This window comes from Protopterus annectens, chromosome 13.part0 (genome assembly GCF_019279795.1).
Source record: "Protopterus annectens isolate FY-2018-M chromosome 13.part0, PAN1.0, whole genome shotgun sequence".
In the NCBI taxonomy this organism is placed as follows: Eukaryota; Metazoa; Chordata; order Ceratodontiformes; family Protopteridae; genus Protopterus; species Protopterus annectens.
This window is the reverse complement of record NC_056747.1, coordinates 1,204,219,069-1,204,240,335: the sequence shown is the minus strand read 5'-3', so window position 1 is coordinate 1,204,240,335 and position 21,267 is coordinate 1,204,219,069. Positions and strand designations below refer to the sequence as shown.

At 43.6% G+C, this 21,267-nt stretch overlaps 1 protein-coding gene across 1 annotated transcript in view; it reads left to right on the top strand.

Moving 5' to 3' along the window:
- TANC2 (tetratricopeptide repeat, ankyrin repeat and coiled-coil containing 2) overlaps positions 1–21,267 on the top strand; it is a 2,676,984-nt gene that overhangs the window by 1,671,826 nt on the left and 983,891 nt on the right. Inside the window, exon 9 of the mRNA XM_044055212.1 lies at positions 11,114–11,247. Within this exon, the coding sequence (XP_043911147.1) occupies positions 11,114–11,247 (134 nt within the window). The remainder of the gene's footprint in view (positions 1–11,113; positions 11,248–21,267) is intronic.

The window sequence follows — 21,267 nt, the reverse complement described above, 5'->3', positions numbered from 1 at the left end:
TTGGTTTATGTTTTCAAAATAGGAGAACAGTCATGGCAATGTGGCCAGGGCGGAAGCCATGTTGAGTAGGGGTGAGGAGGTTGTGTGTCAGATATGGCATAAGTTGAGTATGGATACATTTTTCCAGGATTTTTGAAAGTGGGCAAAGGATGGCTATAAGCCTGAAATTGGAGGTGTTTGTGTTCATGCCTCCCTTGTGAAGTGGGATGATGTATGCATGTCACCAGATAAAAGGCACATATGCTTTGTGGATGGATCTGTTGATTAATATGGAAATGGGAAAGGCAATACTGTCAGCAGATATTTTTAGGAAGGTTGATAGGAGATTATCAGGTGTGTTCTGGCTAGGTTTAAGTTAGAGTAGTTTTTTATAGTACTTGTGGGGATGGGTTTTAGGTTGAAGAGAGAGGAGGGATGTAAGTGGTCGGTGTGGTTGGTGGGCTGGAGGGGTTGGGTTGAATGGGGTGGGGAAAGAGGAGGACAATTTAGCTATGCAGTCTGCAAAGGAGTTAAATTGGATGGCAGCATCAAGATCAATAAGGCTGGGGTTAGGACAGGGGTTCTCTTTGTTACCAGGAGGGAGGCGATTGTGTCCCAGAATTTATTGAGATTGGTTGAGTATTTGGATTGAAGTTTGGAGTAGTATACTTTATGATCTCTGATTATTAGTTTTTTATGGCATTTCGGAGTAGTTTGAATTCAAGTAAGTAGTTATGTTGTTTGCTTTTTGGTATTGTTTCCAAATTTTATCTCTTTGCAGCATATTAGTTTTTTATGGCATTTCGGAGTTGTTTGAGTTCAAGTAAGTAGTTATGTTTGCTTTTTGGTATTGTTTCCAAATTTTTTCTCTTTGCAGCATGGTAAGTTTGGTTTCTTTTGATAACCAGGGTGAGGCTTTGGCTTTGACTCGGGTTCGTAGAGGAGTATGGTTGTTGAGTAGGTTTAAGAATGTATCATTGAAGTAGGTAATGGCATTGTCGAGGGGCAGGGTTCTTTAGGGGGTCCAGTCAGTAACTTTTAGACATTTGGAAAAAGTTTCAGCATTGAAATGGGAGAGGTCACGAGTGTGTATGTAGTGATGCTGCTGTTAGAGAGGAGTGGGGCTTGACGGTCAGCAAAAGCAGGCAGGTGGTCGCAGAGAGGGTCTGGAAGGATTCCTGAGTTTGAGATAAGGTTGGGATGGGATGTAAGAATCCAGTCAATGATGGTGCCAGAGGTGTCATCTTTGTTTGGCCTGGTAGGGGAGTTTATTACCTGGGTGAAATTAGGGAGGTTGACTGAGAAGAGGCTTGTGAATTTATTCTGGCCCAATTTGTTTGTGTCACGTAGGATATATGTTTCATTTTAATGTTATAGGAAAACCAGGAGAGGATATCTTCTAGTACTGGGATATTATTGCCTAGGGGTATATATAGGGTGGCTATGCATATGGACGTGTGATTAAGTTTTAGTAGAGCTGAAGTAATTTCAACGTTGTCAAAGTTTGGGATATGATTGGTGTATGGGGTGATGGTATAGGAGGAAGAGTAGGTAATAGATACACCTCCAGCTTTCTTGTTAAGTCTGTCATTGCAAATCATTTGGTAGCCTGGTGGAAGAATTTCATTGTCCTTTATGCAGGGTTTAAGCCAGGTCTCTGGGATGGCAATTATGTCGGGATGGTTGTGGGAAAGCCAGGCATGGAGGTTAAGGATTTTATTTCTAAGGTGTTGGGCATTGAATGTGGCGAGGTGAATAGATTTGAGGGTGTGTGTGAGGGGAGTTGGTGGTTAGAGTTGAGGTAGTGGGCCCCGGGTTGGGGTGAATGTCGCTGGAGAGTGTCAAGGAAATTTGATGGAGGATAAGTGTAAGGTAGTTTAGTGTGAATGGTGTGGGAAGGATTTGTTGGAATGAGGTTGAAGAGTATTTAGTGAGTTGGTGCGATGAGTAGAATTTTGTATTTAAATAGCAGGGTTGGGTTAAAAGTGAAGAGTTTGTGTGTTATGGTGGTGAAAGGTGGTGTGCAGGTAGTTTGAACAGTGTATGTGGAGTGTGAAGGTGAGGTGTGGTTGGGGTTACGTAGTTGTGTAAGATAAATGAGGGGAGGTAAGAAGGGTTGTTAGGTGTAGGAGATAGTATAGGGAAGGAGGCATTGTATTTTGGTGGGTGGAGAATATGAAAGTTAATTGTGTGTGGTTGATGTGGTGAACGTTAATTGGTTGGTGGTGGGAGATGTGGGCGGGGCTGTGGCTGAAATAAATGTACAGGTAGTGGGGGCTGGAAATGGGGGCAGGGTAGGAGAGCAGAGTGAGCACACAGGGCGAACGGAGCGAGTTGGAGCCCCAGCAGAAGTGAGCAAAAACCTATCAGTGATTGATGATGATAGTGCAGGTAGTGGCTTAGTCAGTTGTTTGTGGGAACTTCTTTTCTTCTGTATGCGTAAATTTTAGCAGCTCCTACAATTTTTTTTCTGGCTTTATTGTCTTCAAGAAGTTATTTTGGCCTGCTTGTTTTATTTTTGACAATCATTCATCCAGTCTTCCTGCCACTACCTTTGTCAAAATCTTGACGTGTAGATTAATCAAAGAGTTAGACCTATAATTCCCCATTTGATCTCTGTTACCTCCCAGTCTAGGCATCAAGGTTGGCTTGGGGGGATGGCATAATGGTTAAGGTGTTTACCTGACAGACACAAAGTACAAGATCTGATTCTCATCTCTGGAAGGGAAATTGGTTATGCTTAAAATGGACTAGAAGGGCAGCTAGCCTAGTACTTAACTATGAACCTATGGTTGTAATGGCCTTCCTCATACTTTTACATATTTTGCCTGAGTTGTGTATTCCTCCTTTAGGATGTTCCATATTTCTTCCCCTCCCCATTTGTAGAACTACAAGGGAACAACATATGACCCTCTAGCTTTCCTTTCCTTCATCTTGCAGATGGTCCTTTGTCACTTCTGCATTCAGCTTGTCTTTTTATTCATTCTGCAGTATGTATTCCTCTGCATTCTTTCCTCAGCTCCATTCTGAATTCCTCGGTTCCATTTTGAGAATTCTGCCCCTTCATATTGTTTGCAAGTCTACCTTTAGTATTCCTTAAATATTTCCATGTTTAGCTTGTCCTCCTCTAAATATTCTCCATCTCCTCCCCTTACCCATTAAGTCACTGCCTGCCTGTTTTTTTCTTGTCTGTTTCCCTTGCGCCTTCCAGACTATTCAACAGTAGCCCTTACAACTGTTAAAGTTTATGTTCCATAATAATTTTATTGTGTAATCCAATTTTTATTGCTTATTCTGTGAGCTGTAGTACTTCCCTTCTACTTTAATTTCTTCCAGCTTTTTTCACCTTCATGCTGTCATTCTCTTTTCTTCTGTACTCAACATTTTTTACTGACATTGTGACTTTGATTAATCCCACCCAGCCCTCTTCAGGTTTGTCCCTGTCTTTCACACTGTCTTGTACTGATTCATTTATTATGCATTTTTCTCTGTCTTCTTCAATTTATATCTAGTTCATCTCAACCACTTCTCATTGTTTTCTGTTCCTGTACACTTACTTTAAGTCTCACTGCTGCATGATATGATGCGTCTCTCCTCTGTTTGGATCTCTTCCATTATTTCCTTTTCCTTCCCTAAGAACCTGTCTTACCTAATTGCCTGTACCAAAATGTTTCTTGTAAAACTCTATTCCCTGTTGTTTGGATACCTTCCCTCCATATGTTCAGCCACTCTTCTCACTTTCATTAATTGGGCTAGTTCTTGCCTCTTCTTTTCGTTAAAATTTCCTCCATTTTGTATAGCCTGTCTTTTTCTGTTTCTGTGGTGGTATTGTCCTTTCGTATTACCTGTATTCCTTCTTTTCTGGTCTGTGCTTAGTTAGTACAAAAAGTTATTGTAGAATCCTGTTTGTTGCATATATGTTTCCTGTTGTCCAGTGTACACCTTCCACCCTTCCCTGCCAGATTATTCATCTACCTATCCTGCTTTTTTCAGTTTCTCTGTGGTTGTTTGAAGTTCTCTACACAATAAACTTACTATTCCCCTTTTTTCCGTCCCCAGCCTTGTTGTTCATTTCTCCCTTTCAGAAGTCATAACACATCTCTGATTTTCACTTTTGTTTCTTGTAATGACCTTGTCTCCTCCTATCCTATGTATCTTTTCCTGTATTCAACATCCTTTGGTAGGATTTAATGAACTCCCAGTATTCGGTGCAATGAACTGTATTCTCATTGTTACTATCTGGTAAAACTGTTTCTATGGGCCTACCCTCCAAACTGACCAGTTCTTTGGCAGCTTCTTATGCTCAGACCCCTCTTCTTCATCCCTGGCCTCTGGGATCCATGCCTTTTGGCTCACACATGTGTATGGCTATGTTCTGGACATTGGCCTTTTAAGACTTTTGTTCCCATACAGTGTTGCTCAGGCTGTTAGATTAGATGCTAACCCAGTACAAATGGTACAGTCTTTTTATATTTTAGCATTCCCATTCTTTAGAACCCTCCCCCCACTGTTGTTCAATGTTCTGCTAAACCAGCATCATTCGTATGTTAGTCCAACATTTTTTTTTATTTGCAGTTTTACATCTCTTTGCTGTGCTATTTAAACACCACCATACTTGTGAGGTTAGAAGTTCTTTCCCTTCCTACCCCTATCACTCCTTGTTTTGCTGTTGGGCTTTGCCCGTGCTTTCTTTGTCTGTGTGTCTCTCTCTCTCTCTCTCTCTATCTCTATCTGTATTTGTTTAAAAAAAAATAACTTTAGATATTTGGACAGTTAGACATTTATATTTATATTTAGGTATTTAGGTCAGTGCTTTACTTCCTTGAGTGTGTGTGTTTGTTGTTCAAGGTACCCTTAGTGTTTTTTTTTTTTCCTGGTGGGCGCATGTTGTGTTCTTTTTCCTTTCCAATGATGTCTCATAAAACAGCAGGATTTAAAAGGTGCTGAGAATGCGGGCACAAAATCCCTCATTCTGATGCATGCACACAACAGATGTATTTATTGTCTTGGGCCTGAACATTTGCGGTCAGCTTGCTTCATTTGCGAGGGATTTAATCCCAGGGCTATTGCTGACCACAAGAACAAATTTATTCTTAAGGGTCTTTTATCTGCTTCTGCTGATACCTCTCCAGGGGCTCAAACCTCCTTCAAGTGTGTGACAGGGTCCTCTGACTCGAAGAAACACCTTCACAAGTCCTCAAGGGTGTCGCCAGAGCCACCTCAAAAATTTCAAGACCTTCGGATCTGACAGGGTCAGATCAGAGATCATCCTTGGTGCCAGTGGATCCAAAATACTTCTCAGATCCGAGCAATGTCATTCATTTATCCAGTTCTCCCAAAGCTTCGACTTCCACTTCGGGTCCTAAGAATTTGGATCTGAGAGCAAGGGGTCGAACCCTGGAGTTAGGCATGAGGGCTGCATCTCCCTCCAGATTGCCACAGGCAACTGTAAGATGCTGTAAGACACCATCAGTAGCCTATTCCAGGTCTTCTAGGAGCCTTTTGGAGGTCGACATCGACAGGATGATAAGGAAGATCCACTAGACTCAGATCCAGTTTGCGGTTTTGTCTGCTCCATCCTCACTGGGATTGGTGAGCATTTCCTTTCCAGAGCAGTCCCCTTCTCCGATCCATCCCTCGGTATTGGAGTCCCAGGATTGCAGCCACCCAAGATAGCCAGGGCCGGATCTGAGTAGCTTCCCTTCATCTACTCCGACTGCCACCCTGCCTTCCTCTGCTCAAGTGTTGTTAGACTGCAGCAGGTCGTGGATCCGGGATGTCCCCATCGGATCTGGGAGAGGGGCATGATCTCTTCCTCTCAGCACTTCGGTGATGGACAGTCTACATTTGGTTCTACCTGGAATCCATGGATCAGAGATCCCTACCCTTTCTTCTTCAGTTGCCTTGGCTCCTGTGAAACTGGGGAGGGATTCTCCAGGTCTAGCTGCATTCCAAGTTGTAGAAAGGACATTCTCCAGTCATAGGGATCTGGTCTGTTTGAGCTATGACCCTCCCCGTCAACCCCCCTTGAATCAGAGAATTGAGCCTATTATGCTTGGCCAGAGTCAACCCGTCCAGACAAGTCTTCAAACTCTTCCCCTAGAAGGAATCCCTCACTTTTTCTGAGACCTCCCCTGAACATCCTACAGAGAAGATCACTTGTAAGAAGACGTGCAAGAGGAGACACATTGACTACCCCTTGGAGTACATCATTGAGGACATGGACTTTAATGCAGGGGAAGGATCCCCACGGTCTCTACCAGAGGACATCTCCTTTAGGGACATTTTAGAAATCCTGAGGCAGAGAGGTGGTTAGTCAGCCCAACCTCCTTCCTCAGAAGAGTCTGTGTTTTTGGAGACTTATGGGAAGGGGACCATCTACAATCTTGAGTGATCCACCCGCAGACAAGCTCGTGGATTTGGTGTCCTGCTGGGCCTGGAAGGAGAAGGACATGATCAAACTGGTTCCAAAATGACCAGATAAGTTCTTGTCATCGTCCCCCCAAGGACAGACCATTCCTGAGCAAAGGGTATTCCAGTTGATGCCATGGTTGTGGCAGCAGCTACCAGGAAGGAGCTAGCTAATGAGAGCACCATTGTACATCCTCCGAACATGGAGTCCAGAGCGATGGACAGGTTTGCTAAGCACATTTATGCCTTAGCCACTTTCTCTCTGAGAGGGTTAAACTGCTTGGCACATTTTACTCATTTGCGAAGGGATCTGGTTAAGGAACTGTCAGACTCTCTAGCAGAGGCCTTGTCGGCAGAAGATTTCAAGAAAGGTTTTTCCTGACTGACATCTCTGTCGTCCTTGTCCAGTTCTTCCATGAGGCTTATGGCCCGTTCCACAGAGGGTGCCTCACGGGAAGCTGGCTCAAGCATTGCTATTAGAAGGCATGCCTGGATGAGGCTTTGTGATTTCACAGAACCCTTTAAGGCATCCTTTGTGAATGCTCCATTTGATGGTCCCTCTCTATTTTGGCCATCCGTCAGAGACACTAACCTGTAGTGAGTAAGGAGGGAAGACCTTGTCTGTCATTGGGATCAGATTGTCAGCCCCTTTTTTTTTACAAACCAGCGTAATGGCAAGAAAACCTAGTTCTGAAAATCTCAGGAATCTTCCCAGGATCAACGTGGGGATTCTTCCTCCAGAGGCAGAGGAGGAGGTTTGGGTGGGAGACGCCGCCCCCGGAGCAGAGGGGGACCACAGAATCAAGGCTTCAGAGAACCTTTCTCCAAATCCTATCAGTGCTCCTGAAGTGCTGCCCAACTGCTGTTCTGTGGAGGCAGTGGGGGGGGGGGGGATCGCTTTTCACTGAACCCAGCCACCTGGACTGATCTAACACAAAACAAATGGGTGGTAAAGATTATATCCAGAGGTCATTACATCCAGTTTCCTTCCTCAACCAGAAAAGTTAAAGAAACTCCCTGATATTTCACCCAGTCAGAAGGCGTACACAGTATCATAAATTTAAAAACTGCTGCAGAAAATAGTCATCTAAGAGGTCCCGACCGAACAAAAAAGATTCGGAACTTCACGTTTCTTTTTAGTGCCAAAGAAAACCCGGGACTTGAGACCCCATTCTGGATCTAAGCAAACTAAATTTGTTTGTAAAGAAGGCAAAGTTCTGAATGGTTTAAGTTCAGTCCATTTTACCCCTGTTGCAGAAAGATGATAGGATGTGCTCGGTGGACTTACAGGACGCGTACTATCACATCAAAATAGACAGATACTCCAAAAGTCATCTTCTCTTTTGGTTAGGAGCCAGTCACTACCAATTCAGAGCTCTTCCCTTTGAACTCACCACAAACCCCAGGGTGTTTACCCAGGTGAATGGGGGTAGTTGTAGCTCACCTGAGACTGCAAGGATTCCTGGTGTTTCTGTATCTGGACAACTGGCTCTTCAGTGTCCCAACCAGACATCAACTAATCCAGGCCAAGGATTACTTTGTCAACCGTGCCAATCATCTGGGTATCACCATAAACCTGACAAAGTCGAATCTATGTCCGGTACAGAGTCTAGAATTCATTGGGATGTCTTTGGACACATCCAATCAGATTGCAGCACTACCTGCTCAGCATGTACAGACATTGAGAGACCATGTTAAAACCATCTTAAACCGGCAATCTCCACCGATTAAACTGATACTTCAGGCTCTTGGATCTATCGCAGCTGCCATTCCGTTAGTCCTGTTAGGAAGGTTTTTTTATGCAAGTGCTTCACTGGACCTTGGCTGCTCAATGGTCTATTTTCTGCCAGCCTCCATCTGCTCCTGTCAAGTTGACTTCGGTTTGCAGAAAATTTCTCCAATGGTGACTCCTGTGGAATGATCTGACAATCGACAGACCATTCCTTCTTCCTCCACCCTCAGCCACAGTGACCATGGGCACTTCCCATTTTGGGCGGGGGGGATTTCAAGGGAAAAATGGTCCAAGGCACATGCACATGGTTATACATATAGACCAGATTTCATATCCATTTTCTGGAGATGAAAGTAGTCCTTCTCACCTTGCAAGCCTTTCTGAATGTTCATCCTCTAGCAACTATTGCTATCCAAACAGACAACTTGTCAGTGGTCTGGTACATCAACAAACAAGGAGGAACCCACTTGTACCCCTTGTGCCTTGAGGCCATGAGGTCTGGGAATGGGCGATATCTTCAGACCACTTTCTACTTGTGACTCACATACCGGGAAGTCCAACCCTGTTGCAGACAAACTTAGCAGGTCCATCCTGTCCCCTTACGAGTGGCCCTTCGATCAGTAGTGAACCTGATCTTCAACCATTGGAGTTAACCCTGCCAAGATCTGTTTGCATCCACCCAGAACAATAAGTGCAACAGCTACTTCGCTCTGATTCCCCCCTCTGGGGGAGTCCCTGAGCCACGCTCTGGTTCATGATTGCCCCCCCCCGGTCTCTTCTAGACTTACCCCACTCTACCCTTGAGTCAAACATTTTTACAGAAAGCAAAACAGCTGAAGACCTCAGTAATCCTCATTGCTCCCTACTGGCCTCGTCGGGTTTGGTTTCCCTTTCTCTGGTCTCACCTGAAGCTTCCTCCATAGATTCTGGAACCCAGACAGGACCTCCTCCTTCACCTGTTAGAGGGTTTTCATCCCAATCTGCTGTCCCTCAAACAGACCACTTAATTTCTCCACTTCCAGTAATTGTACAAAGGTCCAAGCTTGCCTCCCCTGTCTGAGGTATTATACAAGCTTCCCAGAAACTGTCTACCAAAAAAGTTTGTAGGAGTAAATGGCAGAGATTTGTTTTCTGGACTGCCAAAGAGAACATTGACCCTGTTTTAGCTGTGATCTCAGCCATTCTCTCCTTCCTTACGTCTTTTTTTCAGAGAGGGAGACAGTTTTTCTACAATCAAACTTCAGTTAGCTGCCATTTTGAACTTCCATCTGGGAAATATTTTGGCTCTTCCAATACTTCCAAATTATGTAAGGCCTTCTTGAAGGGAATCTTTCCCCTGAGACCTCCAGTTAAAGAACCTTCTCTGCCATGGGGTCTTACTATTGTCCTACAAAGCCTAACTCAGAAACCTTTTGAACCAGCTAGTGATTGTCACTTGAAGTTCCTTTTTTGGAAGACAGTCTTTATAGGCATTACTTTAGCAAAAAGGGTCTTGGAATTCCAGGTGCTGTCATCTAACCCTTCTTATGTAATTTTCCATAAAGATAGAGTATTCCTTTGTACTAAACCTCTTTCCATGCCCAAAGGTAGCCATAGAATCTAACCTCAAATCAGTCCATTCAATTGCTGGTTTTCTTTCCAAATTTTTCTAACAAGGGGGAACATATGTTGCATTTGTTTGATGTTCATAGACAGTTACGCTTTTATCTTAGAAAAAAAACATTTGTCAAAAATCAGATCAACTATTTGTGTCCTTTTCGCCAAGTCATCTAGGTCAGGTGGTATCTAAAGTTACTCTTGCCAAATGGATAAACTGCATTTCTTTCATTTATGCCAAAAATGGACAACACTTTCCTCGTCCTCCTAAGGGCCATTTGACTAGGTGTCCATATCGCCTTCCTTTTCTTCCAGCACTTCAATAGACAATATTTGTACTGAAGCCTCCTGGTTGAAAGCTCATACGTTTGTTACACATTACAAATTGGACATTGTTTCTAAGAGCAGGGGTTCCTTTGGTTTTGCAGCGCCCTGGCATATCCTTCTTTGAGGCCACCCAGGAATTGTATAGCTGGGGACTCTGACCCAACCGTGAAGAGGAATGAAAGAGGACAACACAGATGCCAAGTTATGCTAAGTACATAACATATAATTTATTGAAGTTTATTGTCCATCATTAAGAAGTTATGAAAAATATATCTGTTACCATGGAGGGAATGCTCAATGCTCCCCTTGAATGTAGTTCCTCCCAGTGTTTGTAATGTTTTGATGTTGTGCTCCCTAGAGTATATACAAGGTAAGGATCTGTTTAATTTAATATATCCTTCCTGGCCTGTCCAGTGTCACCTGTCTTTCAGTGTCCATTCCTTCCACATATTTATTGCTTTTCTTTTCGTGGTTGCTTTCATTGCTTCTGTAGTCTTGTGTTTCACCTTTTCAACTCTGTTAAGCAGCATAAATGTTTCTATCCAGCTTGGTTAGAACCTTGTTTGTCTAGCAGTTCACTTCTGAGTCACCTAAACCATCCAACGCACTGTCCTTCCCCCATCTCTTTAGAGTTCTCTTTTGTCTGTCTCTGCTTCTGCTTTTTCTCTTGTTTTTGTATCTAAATCTCCCAATGGGAGACAACTCTTGTTTTTCTGTCTCTTTGATGTAACTCTTTCATTTGCTTCCACTGCACCATCTTGTCTTTTTTCTAATTTTCTTGTCATTGCCTATGTGATTTATTTCCCGCTCATCTCTTTTAATGGCATACAACTTCTGCACTTCCTGGTCTTATCTTCTTTTCAACAGTTTGATATGTTCAAGGTAGCAATTCTTGCATGGGTAAGAACCAAGTCCAAGACACTGCAGGGTTGTGTTACATTTAATGAGTGCAGTATGGTTTTAACATATGCTATTTCTTTTAGAAAGTTAGATGTGGAGTATGTTTGCAAACTACCTCTTAGTGAAGGGTTTACTTCATCTTTAATGTGCTGTTTTTTTTTTGTTTAGATGTTGAAGGAAACCGTGAACTACCTCTCAGCCAGGTACCTCAATCGCATCAAACCATTAGCACTGGAAGTTGCCCAGGGACTCCTGAAATGCGCCGCCGCCATGAAGAAGCCATGAGAAGACTCGCATCACAGGTCTGCAAAAATATTAAGTAATCTGTTGATATGTGGTTACATATGATCCAGGCAAGAGATGGTGTATCATTTTCTTCTTGTCAGTACATAGTTATGGTTCTCTGTCCCTATCATACAATTTTCCAAACATATGATGCATGCTTCTTTGTCAGTGTTAAAATATTCAGTAAACATTCTGAACATGTTTGTGTTACATATTTCATCCTTGTTACTTAGTATGCTTTCATAGTCAGCAGACAAGTTATTTTGAAGTATTGTCTGTAGTACTGCAGTTTGCAGAAAAATATATATAGTGTTACATATTTGGATTTAATGGTATCCGCATAGTAAATAACTTACAAAAACTGATTTTGCATGTATTTGTTTTCTTGGATAACATAGTGCAAGAGGGTCTCACAGCTACAACTAACTGGTGCCAAAGTCATGGCCTTAAGTTAAATGCAGATAAATGTATTATCATACCACTCAGCAAAAACACAGCCCGTGCTGATTACCACATCAACGGCAACCCCCTAAGCACACAGCGTGTGGTAAGAGACCTTGGTACTCAGGTTGACAACAATCTCACATTCGACCATCATGTGGCGGCGGTGGTCAGAAAATCCTTTTACTTGGTTCATCTCATAAGTAAAGGGATTGCATCGAGAAAAAAGGAGGTTATTACCTCTCTGTACTCCTCCCTTATTAGACCTGTAATTGAGTATAATGCACAGTTTGATATATACCTCTCCAAACACCTGCACCAACTGGAAAGGCCACAGAAATACCTCACAAAGATAATACATGGCCTCCAACACCTGTCCTATGTGGACAGGCTTAAATCACTGTCACTCTACTTGGTCTACAGATTGCTCAGAGGTGATCTGTGTCTCGTCTACAATGCAATATTGTACCCTGCCCTACTAGAGATGCTCCATGTCCGTAAGTCTACCTCCTCGCACATTACCCACTCGATAGGCCTAAATCTAATATGCGACATCAGCAAAACCTGCTGGAGAGACAGGTTTGTCTCCCAGAGGCTGCCCCATCTCTGGAATAGACTTCCCATATATGTCAAACAGAGTACGTCGCTGACCCTCTTCAAAAGCAACCTTGACGAGTTGTTGGGAAACCACAAATTTGTCCCAAGGGTTCTATCTTTGTCCCTCATTGACAGGAACAAGTGCTGACTGAGGTTTCTTTTTTGGGGATAACGTCTTAGCTAGGCTTGTAAGGGCCCCAGGGCCATTAGCCTAGTACCCCATATGATCCTATAAGTGTTGTGATTATTTTCAGTTCATGTTTAACAGTTTTGTGAGAAAAAAATCAATTTTGCCTATTTTTCTGAGTATTTTATTTGATTATATTTTTGTTTGTTTTGTTTTATTTACATTTGTTAGCCAGTATAGAGCACTGATCCACGTGGACCATTTTCAGGTTCAGCCCAAGAAAAATATGAAAAAAGAAAAAAATGAGTTACAGCTTTGAAACTAAGAGAATACAAAAGCACAAGTAAGGCTGGCAAGTGAATAAACTGTACAGTCATGTTTGAATAAGTGTTTATGATGCACAAATCCAGCAAGTGTAGTTGGCATGCAAACCAATTATAAATAGTTGTATTTAGATATAGTACAGAATTCTACAGTGACTAATGTAGATGGTACAGCAGTTTGCAGTATTTATAATTGGTAGTAATGAGTAAATTTGAGTAGCAAATAGGGAAGAAAGAATAGAAGAAGAAAAAAAGAAGAGACAGGTGGAGAGAGGATGTAAAAAGAGGTATTAAAATGCATATGGTATGGGTTTGTGGGGCATGTGAGGCAGCACTAAATTTTATGTAGCAAAAACCAGTTTCAGCAGAAATGGATTGTATGAAACAAATAGATTTCAGGAAGAAAAGCTCAGAAGGGAGTAATTGAATGAATATACAAGGTAATGTCTTGATGGTAAAAGCATTTGCAAGAGTCATGCTTTACTAAGTATATTTTAGAATGGATCTCAATTTATTGTAAGAGATGGTTTTAGTTCTGTGGGGAGTGATTCTGAGGACTAAGGAGCCATTACTGAAAAGATGTGGCCTGATTAGTATAGTAATGTCTGGGTGTCTAAAAAGGGGAGGCAGTGAAGAAGGTAGAGAGATGAGATTCTATCTTGAATTTTGTTGTGCAAGTTGAATATCCAGGAAAGGAAAGGTTTCAAGGTTCAGAGCTTTATAAATATGACCGATTAGGAGTTTTTTTTTACTGGGTGCTATTTAGCTTTGGCCCGTACTAGGCAGAGATGAGGCATCTGCAGATATTGTTGGCAGTAGTTAGAGATGACAGATTTTGTAATCACACAGTGACCATTAAAACAGGCCATATTCTAGCTGGGAAAGAAGTATTGCTTTGATGATTACTGTCCTGCCTGACAGTGCAAGATAAAGATTTTTTTGTTTAACCCAAAATAGTTGAAATTCATCTTTGGATTTTATAGTGATGTAAGTGGAGTTGTTGATCCAACCATAATCTTAAGAGGCTGAATTGTTTAGAGGTTAAAAGGGAGTTTGGCTGTTGTAAACTATATTCCATTCAGGTAGTCCAATAAGGAGCGTCTGCTGAGTTCCAGAAGTCTTTGCTTTGAACGTTTTTTGAATGTGTTTTTTGGGGAGGGGGGCCGATTGACTGGGCTTGTTTGCAGGTTATGCTTGCAAGTGATCAACTGAGTTCTCAGTGCACAACCCTGAGAGACAAATGTGAACAAAATAAAATAACAGCAGCAGGAGAGTTGTTTGAGATCTTTCTCAAGATGTCTTGAGAACCTATCTTAAATTGTAATGTAAAGTTTCTATTTGTAGGGAAGTCTGTGAACTAGGGGGGGGGGGGATTGACTGGGCTTGTTTGCAGGTTATGCTTGCAAGTGATCAACTGGGTTCTCAGTGCACAACCCTGAGAGACAAATGTGAACAAAATAAAATAAAAGCAGCAGGAGAGTTGTTTGAGATCTTTCTCAAGATGTCTTGAGAACCTATCTTAAATTGTAATGTAAAGTTTCTATTTGTAGGGAAGTCTGTGAACTAGGAGAAAACTAGGTTACTAATACCAGCTTGCATTAATGATTCTAGATTTAGGAATGGGGTAATCTGTTAAGTCAAATGTCTTAGTCAGGTAAACAAAAGAGTACCTGTTAGTCTTTATCAATGATTTATAGAATGTCATCTGTGAGGGTGTAAGGGCTAGCCACCCGGTGCTGTAAACCTTAACTGTAGATGATTGTTACTGTTGAAGTGACACTCCAACCCCATGTGAAAAATGAAGGGATTGAGGATGGATGGATCTGTGAGGCTGTAAAGACCAGTCATGGTATTTCTCCCTGACCAGAAGCCATATGATGTGTTAAAGGCACTATATTTATTATTATAGGTATTCATTAAGTTGACAGTAGATGAGTCTTTCATGTATTTTGCCTAGTGTGGGGAGAATGGAGTCTGATAAGAAATAATTTCTATTAGCTGGTTTAGCTTTTGGAAGTAGGTTGATTGCTTGTTTCTATGGGTCTGGCATGATATCTTGGTTTAGGCAAGAGTTATAAATGAGTGTTGGGGATGCAGAAAATGTTCTTTGCAAACACAAACAAGGGGTGTAAACCAAATGTGGAAGCAGTAGTAGGGATTTGGCTGTTAAGTTTATCTTTTGTTTTAAAAGTTTTGAAGTAAAATGGAGATGTGACTTGAGGGGATTCAGGAGATTTTGAGGGCTGTGACTGTCCTACAGAAAGTACATTTGACAGTTGAGGGAATTTTGTAAGAAAGTCTACAGGTGAGCAATTTCCTGATGTAGGTGTGATTGTGCCATCTATTAATGGACTTTTATGGGGAGTTTGGCCTGTGACTTAATTGACTTGCCTCCAGCTTTTTTTTTTTTTAATTTGTTACCCAGGATTTCTTCATGGTTTGGAGCTGATTGGCTTTTTTGTCTTTTAATCTGATATTGTTGATCTCCATTCATTCATTACTTGTGGGTTCAGAACCGATCCTCGGTTCTGACTCGGCCGTTTTTCCAAGCCCGTGCCAGCCAGAAAACTCTTGAGCTAAGTCTTTCACATAGTGGCCCTCTCCCAGCTAAGTGATTAATATTTTGTGAACTGTCTATATACATATATATATATATATATATATATATATATATATATATATATATATATATATATATATATATATATATATATATATATATATATATATATATATATATGTATATATATATTTTCTTACCAAAGTTTTTCGCTAGTCATCCTTTTTCTTCCTGTTCAACCCTTTTTCTTGGTGTCCTTCCAATTTTTCCCTTTTTATCAGTTTGGTATTCTTCGTACCATTGCTGGTACTTTTCTCATTTACCCATCTGGGTATTTCCTTTAACATAGCTGGTATTTACTTCCTTTTTCTATCCAAAAAAAAAAAGTTGAAGTTTTATATATTCCTCGTTATGTTCTTGGTTTGTTATTGTTGTTGAATTCTTCAATATGTTGGAGAAAAAAGGAACTACAGGCTTTAAGAAATGTTAAATGTGACAGAAAAATGCCAAATGTGGACAGCCATGTTGCATGTGTGTATTGTTTGGGGGTGCCTCACCTCTAAGAAACCTCCTTGTGACATTTGTAGGGATTTTAGCTCACGCACACTCGCGGAGCATAACAATAAACTTATGCTTGCTGGCTTACTGAAATCTCCCTTTGCAGAGGCAATCTCTGAGACAGAGGCCTCACCACCTCCCCAAAAAAAAGTCTAAAAGAGAAACAAGTCTTTACCCTCTTCCCCTCATGAGGCCAAAATATCTGAACCAAGACCTAAGGTGCCTAAGTTAACTCATAAAGAGTCGTCGGCTCTGACTTTGGCTCCGAAAGATTCTACTGTATCGGTGCTGCCAATTCCCTCTTCGGCACAGATCATTTTGAATGCACTGACCATGGCTCCGACAACTTCTGTAATTTCTACTTTGGCACCAACTCACCCTTCTGTGCCAACGGTAGTCATCCCAGACCCGGTCACTTTCCCCCAACCTGAACTTCATACTGGCCATTCAGCCTCGGCACAGAGTAGTGATACACTTCCTAGGACTAGATAGTCTTCCTCAGTGAACCCCTTCTATAGCCAACAGTACACTCCCTTTCTGGAATGCCCTGTGTCACCATCAGGGTTATCCACTCTTTCCTCCAAGAGTCTGCCAGAATTGGACGTGGCGAGATTGGTGGACCAGCTGTTAGCAGACAGAGGCATTACTACACCAGTTAAACCCTCTCTCCCTTTTGGAGACAAGGGTTCTGCTCCAAGGACTCCACAATATTTTCCTTATCCGAACTCCTTGCAGGTTTTGGAAGACCCATCACCAGCAGCAACCCCGGTTCCAGCTGTTTCGGCACGATGGTAGATCTGACCTTGGTGCCGGAGACTTCTCTTTGGCCTGAGTCTACTTTGGAGTCAGGCCTTCCTCTGGTCCGAGACTGGTCTGTCGGCACCGTGTACGGCACCTATCTTTCCTACGATGACCTCAATGCTGGTCACCTTGGCAGACCTATCTCCTCCCCTGGCTACCTCCTTGGTGGCGGATCCTTCAGGGTGGGGTGTGACCCCGGTTCCAAGTTTGTCTCTTTTAGTTCTGGACTACCATCCCTCCTTGGGGGGGGGGGGTCCTGCCTTCCAAGCGAAGGAGAGAGCACTAGCCTCTGCAGGCTCCCAGTTGGATCCACTGTCGTCGGAGATATGCCCTCGTCCTGCCTCTGTGCCACAACTTCTACAACTCAATGCTACCAGGCTCGGGAGCCTCAAGACATCCTTCAACAAGGTTCACCTTCTGCAGGTTCCTCCTCTGATGCTCCCCTCAAGGATGTTCCTTGCAACAGAACATGCAAGAGGAAGCACATTGATTCCCCAGAGGGATCATTAACCGAATATACGGATTATGATGACTGGGAAGGGTCCCCACATTTGCCCCCTGATGATGTCTCCTTTGCAGACATCTTGGAGATCCTTAAACAGCTGGGCAATTGGAAGTCCATCACCCCTTCCTCCGAGGAGAACGTATTCTTGCAGTCTTTCCAGGCCTGCCCCTTTACCTCCTGGGTGACCCACCCTGCAGATAAGCTTGTGCAGTTCATCGTTCAGCAGGCAAGGAAAACTCCTGATGCCATTGAACCAGTTCCCCATAGGCAAGATAAGATCCTGTCACCTCCTGCAGATAACCCCACTGGTTCAAGGGCCTCCCAGTGGATGCTATAGTTGTGGCGGCAGCCACAAAGAAGGAGCTCGCTGAAGAGAGCACTGCTGTCCATCCCCCGAACAGGGAGTCTTGGGTGATGGACAGGCTTGGGAAGTGGGTCTTTTCTTCAGCAACCTTTGCTATTTAGTCTATGAACTATTTGGCACTTTTTACACGACTTCAGAGAGACTTAATTACTCATAAAAACTCTCAGAAATGCTGGCAGGAGCAGTGTCTGATGAGGTGCAAGACAAAGTCACCTCACAGCTTGCTACCCTGGAATTCATTTCAGATTCGTCCAAAGGTTGATTTCACACTCAACCAAAAGGGTAGTGAAAGCAGCAGGTGCTGGTGTTGTGGCTAGATGCCACGCCTGGATGTGGCTATATGTGTTCACGGACCCTTTCAAGTTTTCCTTCCTTAATGCCCCCATAGAGGCCACATCTCTGTTTTGGCCCTAAGGTTAAGGATACCTTAGCAAGGTGTGAGAAGGGATGGTAAGACCTTGTCTGCCGTGTGTGTCCATTTTTCCACTCCTCAGAGACCCTATTCCAGGAACCAGAAGAGTGGGAAAATGTGGTACAAAAAATCCCAAGGGCCTTTCCGTAACACATGTGGCGAATTTTCCCCTCAGGGCAGAGGGGGATAATACAAACAGAAGATGCCCCTTCAGAACCGGAGGGGGTCCACACAACCAGGGATTAATTCTCTGGGCAGCTGTATCAGCTCTCATAGGTTGGTACTAGGCTATCGGCCCTAGGGCCTATACAAGCCTAGCCATGACAATTCCCTGGCTATTTCTTCCCACAGTATTTACTTCCCTGGACCCCTGTCTAGCAGGGTGACTGACGTGATCCCTGGGTGAATTTCCCATCTCCCATCCAATCATCAAGGTTCCCTTTGAAGAGGACGAAAGAGGCACTCTGCTTGACATGTATGGGCAGTCACCTGTGGAGTGGCCCAATTGCTTGCCTCTGGAAGCAGTCTGGGGTCTTCTCTCTCTGGACCACTTTGCCTGGCAGGAAATAACTTCATGTTCTTGGGTGCAGACAGTAATAACCAGAGGATGTCCTTCAAGGATGCATCTGCAGTCCTAACATATGGGTTGTCCTGCCTCAGGCAGCCCTTCGGTCAGACGGATTCCAAAGTCTGGGTCTGGCCTCGGCTGATGTCGCACTTCACCCGACGTCATAGCTGCTGTGAATTGGGTATAAAGGCATCAGCCGACGCCATTTTCCTCAGTCTTTCTTGCCACGCGGTGCCCGAAGCAGAAGCTGTTTGCAAGTGCCGGTCGGTCAGATCCAGAGATTTCTACTACCGAAGACTTCTAAAAAGCTAAGTACCCCGTTGGGGACTCTTTCTTGCCTCAGCCGATGTCAGAAAAAGTAAATAATTGTTTAACTTGTGGGAAACAAATACCTCATAAGGATTTCCACTCTTACTACCTTCCTTGCTTAGGTCCAGACCACGACGTATCAGCTTGTCTAGCCTGTGCTTCCTTCAACCGACGGACTCTTAGACGTCGGTCGGAGTTTGCAGAGGAGTTTTTTGGGCCCGCTTTTGCTTACAAAATGCCGCCGGAGACCCCGACTTCACAATTAGCTAAAAAGCGTAAGGAAAAGGACCGACACTCACGGTCCGCGGTTTCGGCCGAAACCACGGTTAAGCCAACCGCGAGTGTCTCGGTTTCGCCGAAACCGAGTCCTCGGTTCTTCCTTCGGCCGAAAGCTTGCCTCCGATAGCCGAGGCCTCACACAGCATGGCTGAATCTGCTACTGAACTTACCCCTGCTGTAGCAGGCTCCCAGGATTTATCAGATACTACTCCTTTAGACATATCTACCCCTGCACGTGGAGCTGCTAGGCCCCCTGCATCTATGTCTATCAAGGCTTTTTCTAGGGCTAAAGCAGCTAAATCTTCTAAGGCCTTGCCTGCTAAAACCCCCTCACACAGGCCTACCTCCAGTTCCCAAATGCTCAGCTTGGCTGAGGATCTCATTTCTTTGATCAGGGGGATCCCAACCTCACCCAGACAGGGCCTCTCAACCCCCTCCAGAGAAGAGGCCTAGAGCAGAGCCCCCGGATCCTGTTTCTGCAGACTACTCCTCGGATGATTCAGAAAACTCAGGTCCACCAGAAGGGCCTTATTCTCCTTATGAGGATTCTGATGCAGAAGACTCCATTCCTTCTGCCTCTCCTCCCGAGGAATTTTCTTTTGGGGAAACCTTACATGCTATGAGAGAGCATTTTCAATGGCAGGGCCAGGATTTTTCAGATTCAAGGAAAAGGCTAAGGCCCTTTTTACATTTACCACAGCATAGGCCTTTAGCCATTCCTCCAGTACTTACAGTTGTTGATGATGCTTATAATGATGCCTGTACTGCCCCTGACTCTCTTCCCCCGGCCCCTGCCAAGCCCGACAGATATTACAGGGTCCCGGACACACACTTTCACTTGTATAAGGCTCCTATTGCAGATCCTGAAACCATTTCACAGGGCCCCAAAGCTGTAGCAGCTACCTCTGCCAAAAACCCCCTCCCCTCTGCAAGAGAATCTAGAGCATTAGAGAGATGGGGTAAAAAAGTTTATACTTCTGCTACTCTTTCGGCTAGGGCCTTAAACTGTCAATTCCACATGATTCAGTATCAGGAATTTTTGTTAGACCGGCTAAATAAAAAACTGTCCTCTCCTGAACCTATAGACCGTAAGTCCCTTCAGGATTTGGTACATAACACTCAGCAGGTCAGTAATCATTCCTTAAAATGCGGCTATGATGCACTGGAGGCTTCCTTTAGGTCAGCTATGACTGGAACAGTGATTAGAAGGCATGCCTGGTTAAAAGAACAATCCTTACCAGACCATGTAAAGTCAAAGCTTCTAGATGCTCCCATGGAGAAACAAAGTTTGTTTGGTTCACCTGCACAGCAAGTGCTAAAGAAGGTGGAAGAAAAAGCAAAATCTGTCCAAACAGTCAAGGATTTCTTACAGGTCCAGCCTCCGAGGTTTAGTAGAAATTGGCCTTCGAATAATTGGTCCTTTCCAGACACCTCCAGAGCACAGAGAGGCAGAAATAGGCACCCAAGAGGCAGAGGTCAATCCAGAGGGGCCTACAGGGGACGTCAGTGGCAGCCTAACAACCAGAGAAGTACTGCCACAGATTCAGCTACGACCACCCCCACAGGACAGACACAATGACTTGACTCTGATACCGCCTACCAGGGAACAACTGCAAGCACCCTTAGGCGGAAAGCTTGCCTTATTTTCCGTAAACTGGCATTACATTACAGGAGACAAATGGATTTTACAGACAATAGACAAAGGCTACAGGTTTCACTTCCACACTCTACCAAAAAAGAGAGGAATGCCAAACCTACCACCAAACCAAAAAACAAACGCTCTAGCACAAGTCAACCACCTACTAAGGATGAGAGCTATAGAAAGGTACCGCCTATGGAACAAGGACAAGGATTTTACTCCAGACTTTTCCTGGTACCAAGGAAAGAAAACCAATGGAGACCTATTCTCGACCTGTCCGCTCTGAACGCATATCTCATTGTTCCAAAATTCAAAATGCTGACCCTACAGCAACTTCTTCCCATGCTGGGCAAGGAGTCTTGGCTGGTGACTCTAGATCTCAAGGAGGCATACCTGCACGTCCCTATACGACCAGATTGCAGAAGATACCTCAGATTTCTTGCAGGATCAGAGCATTATCAATTCTCAGCATTGCCCTTTGGCTTATCTACTGCGCCCAGAGTATTCACGAAATGCCTGGCATCAGTAATTGCTCATTGCAGGCTTCAGGGAAT